Source organism: Cetorhinus maximus, unplaced genomic scaffold (genome assembly GCF_964194155.1).
Source record: "Cetorhinus maximus unplaced genomic scaffold, sCetMax3.hap1.1 HAP1_SCAFFOLD_457, whole genome shotgun sequence".
Lineage (NCBI taxonomy): Eukaryota > Metazoa > Chordata > Chondrichthyes > Lamniformes > Cetorhinidae > Cetorhinus > Cetorhinus maximus.
Window position 1 is genome coordinate 278,116 of NW_027596401.1, and position 19,402 is coordinate 297,517.

The 19,402-nt window shown below is 55.3% G+C and overlaps 1 protein-coding gene across 1 annotated transcript in view; it reads right to left on the minus strand.

Moving 5' to 3' along the window:
• The window catches only part of LOC144673740 (high affinity cGMP-specific 3',5'-cyclic phosphodiesterase 9A-like), a 48,148-nt gene extending 47,274 nt beyond the window's left edge, over positions 1–874 (minus strand). Inside the window, exon 1 of the mRNA XM_078535441.1 lies at positions 806–874. Within this exon, the coding sequence (XP_078391567.1) occupies positions 806–874 (69 nt within the window). The remainder of the gene's footprint in view (positions 1–805) is intronic.
• Positions 875–19,402: the final 18,528 nt, after the last annotated feature.

Sequence of the window (19,402 nt, forward strand, 5' to 3'; positions counted from 1 at the left end):
CGAGATTGTAACTCATTGCTGGAAACAAATGGTCTGGAGATTGGTTTCATGTTGAACTGATTTATGGCATCAATGGCTGGGCTATCATTTATTGAGCGTTCCTGATTGAACTTTTATTCATTTATGGGATGTGGACTCCACTGGCTGAGTCCAGCATTTATTGCCCATCCCTAATTGCCGCTTGAGAAGGGGATGGTGAGCTGCCTTCTTGACCCGCTGCAGTCCCCGTGTGGTGTAGGCACACCTACCGCGCTGTTAGGGAGGGAGTTCCAGGGTTTTGACCCAGTGACAGTTGAAGGAATGGCCGATATATTCCCAAGTCAGGGTGGTGAGTGGCTTGGAGGGGAACTTCCAGGTGGTGGTGTTCCCCATGGGCAGGTACAGCACGGGGTTAGATACAGAGTCAAGCTCCCTCTACACTGTCCCCATCAAACACTCCCAGGACAGGTACAGCACGGGGTTAGATACAGAGTAAAGCTCCCTCTACACCATCCCCATCAAACACTCCCAGGGCAGGTACAGCACGGGGTTAGATATTGAGTAAAGCTCCCTCTAGACTGTCCCCATCAAACACTCCCAGGGCAGGTAAGGTTCCAAACTGCCTGTGTAAATGCCCTTTCAGCAGTTTCAGGAAACTGAACTATACAAACTGTACCCGGCAGCCTGAACCTGATTGATTGTTCGTTGGGACAATGAAGGTATTAATTACCGTCCGCCCCCCTGTCTAATCATTAATGTGTGCAGCAGCGCTGCAGCCAGACAGCCAGGGAAACAGGTTACCCTGCGAGCTGCACAACCAACTCACCTTCTGGATGTTCCCATCCACATCCAGGTGGATGACCTTCGGCCGAACAGCTGACGAGGCGGATCCCATGATTCCCGACGCCAGAGCCAGTCGGGTTTTAGACTAGCGGGTGTCGGATTGAAGGGCAGTTGTGTGGGGAGTGAGCGGGAATGGAGTTTATGCTCAGGGTCTGCTCACTGTCTGTGTGCCTGTGTGTGTGTGTGTGTGTGTGTCCCTCTCTCTCTCTCTCTATCTCTCTCTCAATATCTCGCTCACTCTCTCTCCAGCGCCCTCCTCAAACTGCAACACCCTTTCATGTCAAATCGAGCTCCGAGTGGTATCCACGGCAACTTCACCATCACAGCAACAGGGGAGGGCGCAATTCGTCTGTTGCCACGTTTAACACGATTGTTTGAGGGTTTACCCTTTTGCTTAAGGGGTGAGGGCATCGTGGACACGGTTAACGATCCACAAATTAGCAAAACCGGTTTAACTATTAACCGTCAGCGAGATTGTAACTCATTGCTGGAAACAAATGGTCTGGAGATTGGTTTCATGTTGAACTGATTTATGGCATCAATGGCTGGGCTATCATTTATTGAGCGTTCCTGATTGAACTTTTATTCATTTATGGGATGTGGACTCCACTGGCTGAGTCCAGCATTTATTGCCCATCCCTAATTGCCACTTGAGAAGGGGGTGGTGAGTTGCCTTCTTGACCCGCTGCAGTCCCCGTGTGGTGTAGGCACACCTACCATGCCGTTAGGGAGGGAGTTCCAGGGTTTTGACCCAGTGACAGTTGAAGGAATGGCCGATATATTCCCAAGTCAGGGTGGTGAGTGGCTTGGAGGGGAACTTCCAGGTGGTGGTGTTCCCCATGGGCAGGTACAGCATGGGGTTAGATACAGAGTAAAGCTCCCTCTACACCGTCCCCATCAAACACTCCCAGGACAGTTACAGCACGGGGTTAGATACAGAGTAAAGCTCCCTCTACACTGTCCCCATCAAACACTCCCAGGACAGGTACAGCACGGGGTTAGATACAGAGTAAAGCTCCCTCTACACTGTCCCCATCAAACACTCCCAGGGCAGGTACAGCACGGGGTTAGATACAGAGTAAAGCTCCCTCTACACTGTCCCCATCAAACCCTCCCAGGACAGGTACAACATGGGGTTAGATACAGAGTAAAGCTCCCTCTACACTGTCCCCATCAAACACTCCCAGGGCAGGTAAGGTTCCAAAATGCCTGTGTCCATGTCCTTTTAGCACTTTGAGGAAGCTGAACTATACAAACTGTCCCCGGCAGCCTGAACCTGATTGATTGTTCGAAGGGACAATGAAGGTATTAATTACCGTCCGTACCCTGTCTAATCATTAATGTGTGCAGCAGCCAGACAGGCAGGGAAACAGGTTACCCTGCGAGCTGCACAAACAACTCACCTTCTGGATGTTCCCATCCACATCCAGGTGGATGACCTTCGGCCGAACAGCTGACGAGGCGGATCCCATGATTCCCGACGCCAGAGCCAGTCGGGTTTTAGACTGGCGGGTGTCGGATTGAAGGGCAGTTGTGTGGGGAGTGAGCGGGAACGGAGTTTATGGTCAAGGTCTGCTCACTGCCTGTGTGCCTGTGTTTGTGTGTGTGTCCCTCTCTCTCTCTCTCTCTCAATATCTCGCTCACTCTCTCTCCAGCGCCCTCCTCAAACTGCAACACCCTTTCATGTCAAATCGAGCTCCGAGTGGTATCCACGGCAACTTCACCATCACAGCAACAGGGGAGGGCGCAATTCGTCTGTTGCCACGTTTAACACGATTGTTTGAGGGTTTACCCTTTTGCTTAAGGGGTGAGGGCATCCTGGACACGGTTAACGATCCACAAATTAGCAAAACCGGTTTAACTATTAACCGTCAGCGAGATTGTAACTCATTGCTGGAAACAAATGGTCTGGAGATTGGTTTCATGTTGAACTGATTTATGGCATCAATGGCTGGGCTATCATTTATTGAGCGTTCCTGATTGAACTTTTATTCATTTATGGCATGTGGACTCCACTGGCTGAGTCCAGCATTTATTGCCCATCCCTAATTGCCACTTGAGAAGGGGGTGGTGAGTTGCCTTCTTGACCCGCTGCAGTCCCCGTGTGGTGTAGGCACACCTACCATGCTGTTAGGGAGGGAGTTCCAGGGTTTTGTCCCAGTGACAGTTGAAGGAACGGCCGATATATTTCCAAGTCAGGGTGGTGAGTGGCTTGGAGGGGAACTTCCAGGTGGTGGTGTTCCCCATGGGCAGGTACAGCACGGGGTTAGATACAGAGTAAAGCTCCCTCTACACTGTCCCCATCAAACACTCCCAGGACAGTTACAGCACGGGGTTAGATACAGAGTAAAGCTCCCTCTACACCGTCCCCATCAAACACTCCCAGGACAGGTACAGCACGGGGTTAGATACAGAGCAAAGCTCCCTCTACACTATGCCCATCAAACACTCCCAGGACAGGGACAGCACGGGGTTAGATACAGAGTAAAGCTCCCTCTACACTGTCCCTATCAAACGCTGCCAGGACAGGTACAGCACGGGGTTAGATACAGAGTAAAGCTCCCTCTACACCGTCCCCATCAAACACTCCCAGGACAGGTACAGCACGGGGTTAGATACAGAGTAAAGCTCCCTCTACACTGTACCCGTCAAACACTCCCAGGGCAGGTACAGCACGGGGTTAGATACAGAGTAAATCTCCCTCTACATTGTCCCCATCAAACACTCCCAGGACAGGTACAGGACGGGGTTAGATACAGAGTAAAGCTCCATCTACACTGTGCCCATCAAACACTCCCAGGACAGGTACAGCACTAGGTTAGATACAGAGTAAAGCTCCCTCTACACTGTGCCCATCAAACACTCCCAGGACAGGTACAGCACGGGGTTAGATACAGAGTAAAGCTCCCTCTACACTGTCCCCATCAAACACTCCCAGGACAGGTACAGCACAGGGTTAGATACAGAGTAAAGCTCCCTCTACACTGTCCCCATCAAACACTCCCAGGACAGGTACAGCACAGGGTTAGATACAGAGTAAAGCTCCCTCTACACTGTCCCCACTAAACTCTCCCAGAACAGGTACAGTTAATTTCTCCTCTCTATTCCGCTCTCAGTTTGATAAATGTATTATTGATATTGTGAATGTTTGAAGATTACAGGATACCGCTGATTAAAGCAGTGTTTGATATCAAAACGCGGTCTCTCTGGAGGAGACTAATTAAAAACTAGCCCATGGACTTTGCATTTTACTTTGTAGCTGTCAGAGAGGGCAATTACTCTTGCTTTTGATAGAAACTTCTAATCAGCTCTGGGAATGATAAGTAAGGAAGCACAGTCCTCAGTTCTCACATGCTGAAGCACATCTCCCTGTCACAGTGCACAGTTCTCCTGCAAAACAGCCTCTCCTCAACTCAAACCAGCAACAGGAGGAGGCCCATTCAGCCCCCTCGAGCCTGTTACACAGGAACAGGAGGAGGCCCATTCAGCCCCCTCGAGCCTGTTACACAGGAACAGGAGGAGGCCATTCAGCCCCTCGAGCCTGTTACACAGGAACAGGAGGAGGCCCATTCAGCCCCCTCGAGCCTGTTACACAGGAACAGGAGGAGGCCATTCAGCCCCTCGAGCCTGTTACACAGGAACAGGAGGAGGCCATTCAGCCCCTCGAGCCTGATACACAGGAACAGGAGGAGGCCATTCAGCCCCTCAAGCCTGATACACAGGAACAGGAGGAGGCCATTCAGCCCCTCGAGCCTGATACACAGGAACAGGAAGAGGCCCATTCAGTCCCTCGAGCCTGATACACAGGAACAGGAGGAGGCCCATTCAGCCCCCTCGAGCCTGATACACAGGAACAGGAGGAGGCCCATTCAGCCCCTCGAGCTCCTCCATTTAATCAGATCACGGCTGATCTGTGTCTTAGACCCATCCACCCACCTCGGTTCCGTGGCCCTTAACCCCCCCGACCCAACAAAAATCTCTCAATCTCAGTTTTGCAATTTCCAATTGACCCCTCCCAGCCTCGACAGCTTTTTCTGGGGGAGGGAGTTCCAGATTTCCACCCCCCTCTTTGTGTGAAGATAGTGCTTCCTGACATCACCCCCTGAACGGCCTGGATCCAATTTAAAGGTTCAGCCCCCTCGTTCTGGACCCCCACCCCCCTCACCTCACCCCCACCAGAGGGAAATAGTTTCTCTCTGTCGACCCTATCGAATCCTTAAATCAACTTAAACCCCTCGATTAGATGAACCCTTAATCTTTGAGACTCGGGGGAACACAAGACTGGTCTGTGCAACCTGTCCTCGGGATTTAACCCTTTCAGCCCCGGGATCGTCCCGGTGACTCTGCACAGGACCCCCTCCATGGACAATATATCCTCCCTGAGGTGCGGGTGCCTGTTAGGGTTTACATGTTATCTGTGCACTAAGGCTCACTCCTCACCCCCTCACCTCCTCACCCCTCAGGAACTGCCCTCGTTTGATGGGTTTATAGTCTCCAGATACAGGGAAGAAATGGAACGGGCTCGGGAATGGAAACTCGCCTGGCCCCTCGAGGGCATTTGCACCAACTGGTCTGCGAGCGTGGACAATGGACAGGACCACCTCCCCTCTGTAGGAAAGACAAAGAGGATTCGGAGACCTTGCATTTGCGTAGCGCCTTTCATCGCCCTCAGGACGCCCTGAGGTAGTTTTCGAAGTGAGGTCACTGTCGCGATGCGGGAAACACTGCAAGCCGATTTGCGCACAGCAAGATCCCACAAACAGCCATGTAAGGATGACGACCCAGATCGTCTGTTTTTTTAGTGATGTTGGTTGAGGGATAAATATTGGCCCCAGGACCCCGGGGAGAACTCCCCCCTGCTCTTCTTCCAAATAGTAGCTGTGGGATATTTCACACCCGCCCGAGAGGGCAGACGGGGGCCTCGGTTAAATGTCTCATCCGAAAGACAGTGCAGCACTCCCTCAGTACTGACCCTCCAACAGTGCAGCACTCCCTCAGTACTGACCCTCCGACAGAGCAGCGCTCCCTCAGTACTGACCCTCCAACAGTGCAGCGCTCCCTCAGTACTGACCCTCCGACAGTGCAGCACTCCCGCAGTACTGACCCTCCGACAGTGCGGCACTCCCTCAGTACTGACCCTCCGACAGTGCAGCACTCCCTCAGTACTGACCCTCTGACAGTGCAGCACTCCCTCAGTACTGACCCTCCAACAGTGCAGCACTCCCTCAGTACTGACCCTCTGACAGTGCAGCACTCCCTCAGTACTGGCCCTCTGACAGTGCAGCACTCCCTCAGTACTCACCCTTTGACAGTGCAGCACTCCCTCAGTACTGACCCTCTGACAGTGCAGCACTCCCTCAGTACTGACCCTCTGACAGTGCAGCACTCCCTCAGTACTGACCCTCTGACAGTGCGGCGCTCCCTCAGCACTGACCCTCCGACAGTGCAGCACTCCCTCAGAACAGACCCTCCGACAGTGCAGCACTCCCTCAGTACTGACCCTCTGACAGTGCGGCGCTCCCTGAGCACTGACCCTCCGACAGTGCAGCACTCCCTCAGAACAGACCCTCCGACAGTGCAGCACTCCCTCAGTACTGACCCTCCGACAGTGCAGCACTCCCTCAGTACTGACCCTCAGACAGTGCAGCACTCCCTTAGTACTGACCCTCCGACAGTGCAGCACTCCCTCAGTACTGACCCTCCGACAGTGCAGCACTCCCTCAGTACTGACCCTCTGACAGTGCAGCACTCCCTCAGTACTGACCCTCCGACAGTGCAGCACTCCCTCAGTACTGACCCTCTGACAGTGCAGCACTCCCTCAGTACTGACCCTCTGACAGTGCAGCACTCCCTCAGTACTGACCCTCTGACAGTGCAGCACTCCCTCAGTACTGACCGTCTGACAGTGCAGCACTTCCTCAGTACTGACCCTCCGACAGTGCAGCACTCCGTCAGTACTGACCCTCCGAGAGTGCAGCACTCCCTCAGTACTGATCCTCCGACAGTGCAGCGCTCCCTCAGTACTGAGCCTCTGACAGTGCAGCACTCCCTCAGTACTGACCCTCCGACAGTGCAGCACTCCCTCAGTACTGACCCTCCGACAGTGCAGCACTCCCTCAGTACTGACCCTCTGACAGTGCAGCACTCCCTCAGTACTGACCCTCTGACAGTGCAGCACTCCCTCAGTACTGACCCTCTGACAGTGCGGCGCTCCCTCAGCACTGACCCTCTGACAGTGCAGCACTCCCTCAGTACTGACCCTCTGACAGTGCGGCGCTCCCTCAGCACTGACCCTCTGACAGTGCAGCACTCCCTCAGTACTGACCCTCCGACAGTGCAGCACTCCCTCAGTACTGACCCTCCGACAGTGCAGCACTCCCTCAGTACTGAACCTCTGACAGTGCAGCACTCCCTCAGTACTGACCCTCTGACAGTGCAGCACTCCCTCAGTGCTGACCCTCTGACAGTGCAGCACTCCCTCAGTACTGACCCTCTGACAGTGCAGCGCTCCCTCAGTACTGACCCTCCGACAGTGCAGCACTCCCTCAGTACTGACCCTCTGACAGTGCGGCGCTCCCTCAGCACTGACCCTCCGACAGTGCAGCACTCCCTCAGAAGAGACCCTCCGACAGTGCAGCACTCCCTCAGTACTGACCCTCCGACAGTGCAGCACTCCCTCAGTGCTGACCCTCCGACAGTGCAGCACTCCCTCAGTACTGACCCTCCGACAGTGCAGCACTCCCTCAGTACTGACCCTCCGACAGTGCAGCACTCCCTCAGTACTTACCCTCCGACAGTGCAGCACTCCCTCAGTACTGACCCTCTGACAGTGCAGCACTCCCTCAGTACTGACCCTCTGACAGTGCAGCACTCCCTCAGTACTGACCCTCTGACAGTGCAGCACTCCCTCAGTACTGACCCTCTGACAGTGCGGCGCTCCCTCAGCACTGACCCTCTGACAGTGCAGCACTCCCTCAGTACTGACCCTCCGACAGTGCAGCACTCCCTCAGCACTGACCCTCAGACAGTGCAGCACTCCCTTAATACTGACCCTCCGACAGTGCAGCACTCCCTCAGTACTGACCCTCCGACAGTGCAGCACTCCCTCAGTACCGAGCCTCTGACAGTGCAGCACTCCCACAGTACTGACTCTCCGACAGTGCAGCACTCCCTCAGTACTGACCCTCCGACAGTGCTGCACTCCCTCAGTACTGAGCCTCCGACAGTGTGGCACTCCCTCAGTACTGACCCTCTGACAGTGCGGCGCTCCCTCAGCACTGACCCTCTGACAGTGCAGCACTCCCTCAGTACTGACCCTCCGACAGTGCAGCACTCCCTCAGCACTGACCCTCAGACAGTGCAGCACTCCCTCAGCACTGACCCTCAGACAGTGCAGCACTCCCTTAATACTGACCCTCCGACAGTGCAGCACTCCCTCAGTACTGACCCTCCGACAGTGCAGCACTCCCTCAGTACCGAGCCTCTGACAGTGCAGCACTCCCACAGTACTGACTCTCCGACAGTGCAGCACTCCCTCAGTACTGACCCTCCGACAGTGCTGCACTCCCTCAGTACTGAGCCTCCGACAGTGTGGCACTCCCTCAGTACTGACCCTCTGACAGTGCAGCACTCCCTCAGTACTGACCCTCCGACAGTTCCCTCAAACGCCATCACTAAAAACAGACGAGCTGTGTCCTTATTACGTTGCTGTTGTGGGAGCTTGTTGTGCGCAGACCGGCTGCTCCATTTCCTCTATTGGACGCGGCTGGAAAGGGAGCCATTGGGCCTGGGTGACGCCTCTCGCCCCCCTCAGGACAGGTGCAAGAATGCCGAATTTCAAACATAACGGCGGAGGAGAGTCAGTCGCCCCCACCGATGCGTCCCCCAGGGCAACGGCCCCCGGCCCGCTGGCCAACCCATCGACACTCTCTTCCCAGGCGGTGTAAATTGTTGTTCAGCTCGGAGATCCGGCGTCCTGGCCGACCTACCCTGGCGAGTGCCAGAGACCTAAAGCTTGGAAGGAACGTCTCTCCCCCCCGTTTTTATTTTCTCTACCCCAGCCAAACCCGGTCCCGTCCTATTTCTATCCCACCTCCCCCAGCGTTGACCACAGTTCGCAAAGAGACCTTCATTGGCTGGGCCGATGCTTCGTGGTGGGGCTGGGGGGTGTCCTGAGCTGCTGGAGGTGAACGCTAAGCCCCTGCTCTCTTTCGACGATGGGCCCCACCCTTACCGACCGAGCGGGTGGACCCCGCCCCCGACTCGGACGCTGTCGCTTCGGGTTTAAGAATAAATGTGGGCGATCGCAATCCCCTTGATCTCTCGTTGGGTTTTGTGTGCACGACTGTGTCTTTATTAATAATTCTTTCAATGGCTTTGAAGGGATTTCCATTACATCCGGAATGGGGGGTTGTTGTGTCTGTGCGGGAGTAGCGCCTCCTGCAGGCCGGCCACGGCGTTTCAGATTGCGGCTCTCGGGGAGAGACAGATTCGGACCCTCGGGTTATCAGTATGTGGGGACCACTCTCTCATCCTTGAGGTAGCGGAATCCCAGGTTACAAGCCGCCGTGTTCTCCCGGGTTTGCTTCAACCACAACAGGATAATGATCAGGACGGCCACCCTGCCAAACGGGAACAAGACGGGGAGTGAGAACGTTAGAGCCTTAAACCCGCGGGTTCCCCCTCAGATTGACAATAACAGGCGGCGCGCTGTCGGAGGGTCGGTGCTGAGGGAGTGCTGCACTGTCGGAGGGTCGGTGTTGAGGGAGTGCTGCACTGTCGGAGGGTCAGTACTGGGGGAGTGCTGCACTGTCAGAGGGTCAGTGCTGAGGGAGTGCTGCACTGTCGGAGGGTCAGTACTGAGGGAGCGCTGCACTGTCGGAGGGTCGGTGCTGAGGGAGTGTTGCACTGTCGGAGGGTCAGTACTTAGGGAGTGCTGCACTGTCAGAGGGTCAGTACTGAGGGAGTGCTGCACTGTCGGAGGGTCAGTACTGAGGGAGTGCTGCACTGTCGGAGGGTCAGTATTGAGGGAGAGCTGCACTGTCGGAGGGTCAGTACTGAGGGAGTGCCGCACTGTCGGACGGTCAGTACTGAGGGAGTGCTGCACTGTCGGAGGGTCAGTACTGGGGGAGTGCTGCACTGTCGGAGGGTCAGTACTGAGGGAGTGCTGCACTGTCAGAGGGTCAGTACTGAGGGAGTGCTGCACTGTCGGAGGGTCAGTACTGAGGGAGTGCTGCACTGTCGGAGGGTCAGTACTGAGGGAGTGCCGCACTGTCGGAGGGTCAGTACTGAGGGAGTGCTGCACTGTCAGAGGGTCAGTACTGAGGGAGCGCTGCACTGTCGGAGGGTCAGTACTGAGGGAGTGCTGCACTGTCGGAGGGTCAGTACTGAGGGAGTGCCGCACTGTCGGAGGGTCAGTACTGAGGGAGTGCTGCACTGTCGGAGGGTCAGTACTGAGGGAGTGCCGCACTGTCGGAGGGTCAGCGCTCTCGTGTGGGTGTAAAAGATGTGGAACAAGAGCCGGGTAGGGAGGTGGGAGGGAGGGGGGAGAGAGGGGGGAGGGTGGGGTTAGGGAGGGGGTGTGAAGGGGGGAGGGTGGGGGTAGCGAGGAGGGTGGGAGGGGGTGGGGACGAGTGTGGTTGGTGTTGGGGGATGGGCGGGTTCTCCCCGGTGACCCGGGACCTGTTTTTATCCCTTAATCAACGTCACTGAAATGGAGAAGCGATGATCTGGGTCATTATCACATGGCTGTGTGGGATCTTGCTGTGCACAAATTGGCTGCCTTGTTTCCTCTATAACAACAGCGACCACAGGGCAAAAACCGTGCTTCGTTGGGCTGTGAAATGCCGCCCTCTGGTGGTGGGGAAAGGGGGCAGAGTAATGCAGCTCTGTCTGCCTTTCTCTTATGTGCTGTGCAGCACTACCACCTAGTGACCAGACGTTGCTATTACAGGAACTAACCTCAACCCCACTCAGATGGCAGCCTGTGCACGAGTGAACGGTGTGTGTGTCTGTGTTATTGTGTGGAGGAGGTTACGGATATAGGGAGGGGTGTAGGGGTGCGGGAGGTTACAGAGATAGGGAGGGTTGTACGGGCTGGAGGAGGTTACAGAGATAGGGAGGGTTCTAGGGGCTGGAGGAGGTTACAGAGATAGGGAGGGTTGTAGGTGCTGGAGGAGGTTACAGAGATAGGGAGGGATGTAGGAGCTGGAGGAGGTTACAGAGATAGGGAGGGTTGTAGGTGCTGGAGGAGGTTACAGAGATAGGGAGGGTTGTAGAGGCTGCAGGGGGTTACAGAGATAGGGAGGGGTGTAGGGGCTGGAGGAGGTTACAGAGTTAGGGAGGGTTGTAGGAGTTGGAGGAGGTTACAGAGATAGGGAGGGTTGTATGGGCTGCAGGAGGTTACAGAGATAGGGAAGGTTGTAGGGGCTGGTGGAGGTTACAGAGATAGGGAGGGTTGTAGGGGCTGGAGGGGGTTACAGAGATAGGGAGGGTTGTAGGGGCTGGAGGTGGTTACAGAGATAGGGACGGTTGTAGGGGCTGGAGGAGGTTACAGAGATTGGGAGGGTTGTAAGGGCTGGAGGAGGTTACAGAGATAGGGAGGGTTGTAGGGGCTGGAGGAGGTTACAGAGATAGGGAGGGTTGAAGGGGCTGGAGGAGGTTACGGAGATAGGGAGGGTTGTAGGGGCTGGAGGTGGTTACAGAGATAGGGAGGGTTGTAGGGGCTGGAGGTGGTTACAGAGATAGGGAGGGTTGTAGGGGCTGGAGGTGGTTACAGAGATAGGGAGGGTTGTAGGGGCTGGAGGAGGTTACACAGATTGGGAGGGTTGTAAGGGCTGGAGGAGGTTACAGAGATAGGGAGGTTTGTAGTGGCTGGAGGAGGTTACAAGATAGGGAGGGTTGTAGAGGCTGGAGGAGGTTACAGAGATAGGGAGGGTTGTAGGGACTGGAGGAGTTTACAGAGATAGGGAGGGTTGTAGGGGCTGGAGGAGGTTACAGAGATAGGGAGGGTTGTAGGGGCTGGAGGAGGTTACAGATATAGGGAGGGTTGTGGGGGCTGGTGGAGGTTAAATGATACCACGGCCACTTTGTGGAACAAGAGCCGGGCGTGAGTGGGGTGGGAGGGGGTAGGGAGGGGGTGTGGAGGGTGGTGGTAGCGAGGTGGGGGGGCCAATGCTGGGTGAGTTCTCCCCGGTGACCCGGGACCTGTTTTTATCCCTTAATCAACGTCACTAAAATGGAGAAGCGATGATCTGGGTCATTATCACATGGCTGTGTGGGATCTTGCTGTGCACAAATTGGCTGCCTTGTTTCCTCTATAACAACAGCGACCACAGGGCAAAAACCGTGCTTCGTTGGAATGTGAAACGCCGCCCTCTGGTGGTGGGGAAAGGCGGCAGAGTCATGCAGCTCTGTCTGCCTTTCTATTATGTGCTGTACAGCGCTACCCCCTGGTGACCGGTCGCTGCTATTACAGGAACTAACCTCATCTCCACTCAGACTGCAGCCGGTGCACGAGTGTTCGTTGTGAGTGTGTGTCTGCGTGTTTCTGTGTTACAGAGATAGGGAGGGTTGTAGGGGCTGGAGGAGATTACAGAGATAGGGAGGGTTGTAGGGGCTGGAGGAGGTTACAGAGATAGGGAGGGTTGCAGGGGCTGGCGGAGGTTACAGAGATAGGAAGGGTCGTTGGGGCTGGAGGAGGTTACAGAGATAGGGAGGGTTGCAGGGGCTGGCGGAGGTTACAGAGATAGGGAGGGTTGTAGCGGCTGGAGGAAGTTACTGGGATAGGGAGGGTTGTAGCGGCTGGAGGAGTTTACAGAGATAGGGAGGGTTGTAGGGGCTGGAGGAGGTTACAGAGATCATTAGGGTTGTAGGGGCTCGAGGAGGTTACAAAGATAGGGAGGTTTGTAGCGGCTAGAGGAGGTTACAGAGATAGGGAGGGTTGTAGGGGCTGGAGGAGGTTACAGAGATAGGGAGGGTTGTAGGGGCTGGATGAGGTTACAGAGATAGGGAGGTTTGTAGGGGCTGGAGGAGGTTACAGAGTTAGGGAGGGTTGTAGGGGCTGGAGGAGGTTACAGAGATAGGGAGGGTTGTAGGGGTTGGAGGAGGTTACAGAGATAGGGAGGGTTGTAGGGGCTGGAGGAGGTTACAGAGATAGGGAGGATTGTTTGGGCTGGAGGAGGTTGCAGAGATAGGGAGGATTGTAGGGGCTGGAGGAGGTTACAGAGATAGGGAGGATTGTTTGGGCTGGAGGAGGTTGCAGAGATAGGGAGGGTTGTAGGGGCTGGAGGAGGTTACAGAGATAGGGAGGGTTGTGGGGGTTGGAGGTGGTTACAGTGATAGGGAGGGTTGTAGGGGCTGGAGGAGGTTACAGAGATAGGGAGAGTTGTAGGGGCTGGAGGAGGTTACAGAGATAGGGAGGGTTGTGGGGGTTGGAGGTGGTTACAGTGATAGGGAGGGTTGTAGGGACTGGAAGAGGTTACAGAGATAGGGATGGTTGTAGGGGGTTGGAGGAGGTTACAGAGATAGGTAAGGTTGTAGGGGCTGGAGGAGGTTTCAGAGATAGGGAGGGTTGAAGGGGCTGGAGGAGGTTAAATGATACCACGGCCACTATGTGGAACAAGAGCCGGGCGGGATTGGGGTGGGAGTGGGCTAGGGAGGGGGGAGGGTGATGGTAGTGAGGGGGGTAGGGAGGCCGTAGAGAGGGGGGAGTGTGGCGGTGGGTGCTGGGGGTGTTCTCCCCGGTGACCTGGGACCTGTTTTTAGCCCTTAATCAACGTCACTAAAGTGGAGAAGCGATGATCTGGGTCATTATCACATTGCTGTGTGGGATCTTGCTGTGCACAAATTGGCTGCCTTGTTTCCTCTATAACAACAGCGACCACAGGGCAAAAACTGTGCTTCGTTGGGCTGTGAAATGCCGCCCTCTGGTGGTGGGGAATGGGGGCAGAGTAATGCAGCTCTGTCTGCCTTTCTATTATGTGCTGTACAGCACTACCCCCTGGTGACCGGTCGTTGCTACTACAGGGACTAACCTCATCCCCACTCAGACTGCAGCCGGTGCACGAGTGAACGGTGTGTGTGTGTCTGTGTGTTTCTGTGTTACGGATATAGGGAGGGGTGTAGGGGTGGGGGAGGTTACAGAGATAGGAAGGGTTGTCCGGGCTGGAGGAGGTTACAGAGATAGGGAGGGTTGTAGGGGCTGGAGGAGATTACAGAGAAAGGGAGGGTTGTAGGGGCTGGAGGAGGTTACAGAGATAAGGAGGGTTGTAGGGGCTGGAGGAGGTTACAGAGATAGGGAGGGTTGTAGGGACTGGAGGAGGTTACAGAGATAGGGAGGGTTGTAGGGGGCTGGCGGAGGTTACAGAGATAGGGAGGGTTGTAGGGGCTGGAGGAGGTTACAGAGATAGGGAGGTTTTTAGGGGCTGGAGGATGTTACAGAGATAAGGAGGGTTGTAGGGGCTGGAGGAGGTTACAGAGATAGGGAGGGTTGTAGGGACTGGAGGAGGTTACAGAGATAGGGAGGGTTGTAGGGGCTGGCGGAGGTTACAGAGATAGGGAGGGTTGTAGGGGCTGGAGGAGGTTACAGAGATAGGGAGGGTTGTAGGGGGCTGGAGAAGGTTACAGAGATAGGGAGGGTTGTAGGTGCTGGAGGAGGTTACAGAGATAGGGAGGGGTGTAGGGGCTGGAGGAGGTTACAGAGATAGGGAGGGGTGTATGGGCTGGAGGAGGTTACAGAGATAAGGAGGGTTGTAGGGGCTGGAGGAGGTTACAGAGATAGGGAGGGGTGTAGGGGCTGGAGGAGGTTGCAGAGATACGGAGGGGTGTAGGGGCTGGAGAAGGTTACAGAGATAGGGAGGATTATTTGGGCTGGAGGAGGTTGCAGAGATGGGGAGGGTTGTAGGGGCTGGAGGTGGTTAAATGATACCACGGCCACTATGTGGAACAAGAGCAGGGTGGGATTGGGTTGGGAGGGGGTACGGAGGGTGGAGGGTGGTGGTAGCGAGGTGGGTAGCGAGGGCGGTAGAGAGGAGGGAGGGGTCGAATGCTGGGGGTGTTCTCCCCGGTGAGCCGGGACCTGTTTTTATCCCTTAATCAACGTCACTAAAATGGAGAAGCGATGATGTGGGTCATTATCACATTGCTGTGTGGGATCTTGCTGTGCACAAATTGGCTGCCTTGTTTCCTCTATAACAACAGCGACCACAGGGCAAAAACTGTGCTTCGTTGGGCTGTGAAATGCCGCCCTCTGGTGGTGGGGAAAGGGGGCAGAGTCATGCAGCTCTGTCTGCCTTTCTATTATGTGCTGTACAGCACTACCCCCTGGTGACCTGTCTTTGCTATTACAGGGAGTAACCTCATCCCCACTCAGACTGCAGCCTATGCATGAGTGACCGGTGTGTGTGTGTCTGTGTGCGTGTGTGTGTGTATCTGTGTGTGTGTCGGTGTTTGTGTGTCTGTGTGTGTGTGTCTGTAGGTGTGTAAGTTTGTGAGTGTGTTTGTGTCTGTAAGTGTGTGTGTTTGTTAGTGTGTGTCTGTATGTGTGCCGGTGCGTGTGTGTTTGTGTGTCTGTGCCTGTGCGTGTGTGTCTGTAAGTGTGTGAGATGTGAGTGTGTGTCTGTAGGTGTGTGTTTGTGAGTGCGTGTGTCTCTGTATTTAGGGAGGTTGGCAGTGGCTGGAGGAGGTTACAGAGATAGGGAGGGTTTTAGAGGTTGGAGGAGGTTACAGAGATAGGGAGGTTTGTAGGGACTGGAGGAGGTTACAGAGATAGGGAGGTTTGTAGGGGTTGGAGGAGGTTACAGAGATAGGGAGTGTTGTAGCGGCTGGAGGAGGTTACAGAGATAGGGAGCGTTGGAGGGGTTGGAGGAGGTTACAGAGATAGGGAGGGGTGTAGGGGCTGGAGGAGGTTACAGAGATATGGAGGGTTGTAGGGGCTGGAGGAGGTTGCAGAGATAGGGAGGGTTGTAGGGGCTGGAGGAGGTTACTGAGATAGGGAGGGGTGTGGGGGCTGGAGGAGGTACAGAAATAGGGAGGGTTGTAGGGGATGAAGGAGGTTACAGAGTTGGGAGGTTTGTCGTGGCCGGAGGAGGTTACAGAGATAGGGAGGGTTGTAGGGGCTGGAGGAGTTTCCAGAGATAGGGAGGTTTGAAGGGGCTGGAGGAGGTTACACAGATAGGGAGGGTTGTAGGGGCCGGAGGAGTTTACAGACATAGGGCGGGTTGTAGGGGCCGGAGGTGTTTACAGAGATAGGGAGCGGTGCAGTTCCTGCACTGTCGGAGGGTCAGTACTGAGGGAGTGCTGCACTGTCGGAGGGTCAGTACTGAGGGAGTGCCGCACTCTCGGAGGGTCAGTACTGAGGGAGTGCCGCACTCTCGGAGGGTCTGTACTGAGGGAGTGCTGCACTGTCGGAGGGTCAGTACTGAGGGAGTGCCGCACTGTCGGAGGGTCAGTACTGAGGGAGTGCCGCACTGTCGGAGGGTCAGTACTGAGGGAGTGCCGCACTCTCGGAGGGTCAGTACTGAGGGAGTGCCGCACTCTCGGAGGGTCAGTACTGAGGGAGTGCTGCACTGTCGGAGGGTCAGTACTGAGGGAGTGCCGCACTGTCGGAGGGTCAGTACTGAGGGAGTGCCGCATTCTCGGAGGGTCAGTACTGAGGGAGCGCTGTACTGTCGGAGGGTCAGTACTGAGGGAGCGCCGCACTGTCGGAGGGTCAGTACTGAGGGAGCGCCGCACTGTCGGAGGGTCAGTACTGAGGGAGCGCCGCACTGTCGGAGGGTCAGTACTGAGGGAGCGCTGTCGCGTGGGCGTAAAAGATGCCACTATGTGGAACAAGTGCCGGGCAGGAGAGGGGTGGGAGAGGGTAGGGAGGGGGTGTGAAGGGGGGAGGGTGGGGGTAGCGAGGAGGGTGGGAGGGGGTGGGGAGGGGTGTGGGTGGGGTTTGGGGATGGGCGGGTTCTCCCCAGTGACCAGGGACCAGTTTCTATCCCTTAACCAACCTCACTAAAATGGAGAAGCGATGACCTGGGTCATTACCACATTGCTGTGTGGGATCTTGCTGTGCACAAATTGGCTGCCTTGTTTCCTCAAAAACAACAGCGACCACAGTGCAAAAACCGTGCTTCGTTGGGCTGTGAAACGCCGCCCTCTGGTGGTGGGGAAAGGGGGCAGAGTAATGCAGCTCTGTCTGCCATTCTATTATGTGCTGTACAGCACTACCCCCTGGTGACCGGCCGCTGCTATTACAGGGACTAACCTCATCCCCACTCAGACTGCAGCCTGTGCACGAGTGATCGGTCTGTCTGTGTGTGTGCGTCTGTATTTAGGGAATTTTTCATGGCTGGAGGAGGTAACAGAGATAGGGAGGGTTTTAGGGGCTGGAGGAGGTTACAGAGATAGGGAGGGTTGTAGGGGCTGGAGAAGGTTACAGAGATAGGGAGGGTAGTAGAGGCTGGAGGAGGTTACAGAGATAGGTAGGGTTGTGGGGGCTGGTGGAGTTTACAGAGATAGGGGGGGTTGAAGGGGCTGGAGGAGGTTACAGAGATAGGGAGTGTTGTAAGGGATGGAGGAGGTTACAGAGATAGGGAGGGTTGTAAGGGCTGGAGGAGGTTACAGAGATAGGGAGGGTTGTATGGGCTGGAGGAGGTTACAGAGATAGGGAGGGTTGTAATGGCTGGAGGAGGTTACAGAGATAGGGAGTGTTGTAAGGGATGGAGGAGGTTACAGAGATAGGGAGGGTTGTAAGGGCTGGAGGAGGTTACAGAGATAGGGAGGGTTGTATGGGCTGGAGGAGGTTACAGAGATAGGGAGGGTTGTAATGGCTGGAGGAGGTTACAGAGATAGGGAGTGTTGTAAGGGCTGGAGGATGTTACAGAGATAGGGAGTGTTGTAGGGGCTGGAGGAGTTTACAGAGATAGGGAGGGTTGCAGGGGCTGGAGGAGGTTACAGAGATAGGAAGGATTGTAGGGGCTGGAGGAGGTTACAGAGATAGGGAGGGTTGTAGGGGCTGGAGAAGGTTACAGAGATAGGGAGGGTTGTAGGGGCTGGAGGAGGTTACAGAGATAGGGAGAACTGTAGGGGCTGGAGAAGGTTACAGAGATAGGGAGGGTTGTAGGGGCTGGAGGAGGTTACAGAGATAGGGAGGGTTGTAGGGGCTGGAGAAGGTTATGGAGATAGGGAGTGTTGTAGGGGCTGCAGGAGGTTACAGAGATAGGAAGGATTGTAGGGGCTGGAGGAGGTTACAGAGATAGGAAGGGCTGTAGGGGCTGGAGAAGGTTACAGAGATAGGGAGGGTTGTAATGGCTGGAGGAGGTTACAGAGATAGGGAGTGTTGTAAGGGCTGGAGAATGTTACAGAGATAGGGAGTGTTGTAGGGGCTGGAGGAGTTTACAGAGATAGGGAGGGTTGCAGGGGCTGGAGGAGGTTACAGAGATAGGAAGGATTGTAGGGGCTGGAGGAGGTTACAGAGATAGGGAGGGTTGTAGGGGCTGGAGAAGTTTACAGAGATAGGGAGGGTTGCAGGGGCTGGAGGAGGTTACAGAGATAGGAAGGATTGTAGGGGCTGGAGGAGGTTACAGAGATAGGGAGGGTTGTAGGGGCTGGAGAAGTTTACAGTGATAGGGAGGGTTGTAGGGGCTGGAGGAGGTTACAGAGATAGGGAGAACTGTAGGGGCTGGAGAAGGTTACAGAGATAGGGAGTGTTGTAGGGGCTGGAGGATGTTACGGCGATCGTTAGGGTTGTAGGGGCTGGAGGAGGTTGCACAGATAGGGAGGTTTGTGGGGTCTGGTGGAATTTACAGAAATAGGGAAGGTTGTAGGGGCTGATGGAGGTGACAGAGATAGGGAAGGTTGTAAGGGATGGAGGAGGTTACAGAGATAGGGAAGGTTGTAAGGGATGGAGGAGGTTACAGAGATAGGGAGGGTTGTAAGGGCTGGAGAGGTTACAGAGATAGGGAGGGTTGTAGGTGCTGGAGGATGTTACAGAGATTGGTAGGATTGTAAGGGCTGGAGGAGGTTACAGAGATAGGAAGTTTTGAAAGGGCTGGAGGATGATACAGAGATAGGGAGTGTTGTAGGTGCTGGAGACTTTACAGAGATAGGGTTGTAGGTGCTGGGATAGTTTACAGAAAAATTAAGGGTTGTAGGGGCTGGAGGCGGTTACAGAGATAGGGATGGTTGTTGGGGCTGGAGTAGGTTACAGAGACAGGGAGGGTTTTAGGGGCTGGAGGAGTTTCCATACATAGGGAGGGTTGTAGCGGCTAGAGTAGGTTACAGAGATAGGGAGGGTTGTAGGGGCTGGGGGACGTTACAGAGATAGGGAGGGGTGTTGGGTCTGGGTGACGTTACATAGATAGCGTGGGTTATAGGGGCAGGAGGAGTTTACAGGGATAGGGAGGGGTGTAGGTCCTGGAGGAGGTTACAGAGATAAGGGAGGTGTGTAGGGGCTGGAAGAGATTACAGAGATAGGGAGGGTTGTAGGGGCTGGACGAGGTTACAGAGATAGGGAGGGCTGAAGGGGGTGGAGGCGGTTACAGAGATAGGGAGGGATGTATGATCTGTAGGAGTTTACAGAGATAGGGAGGGT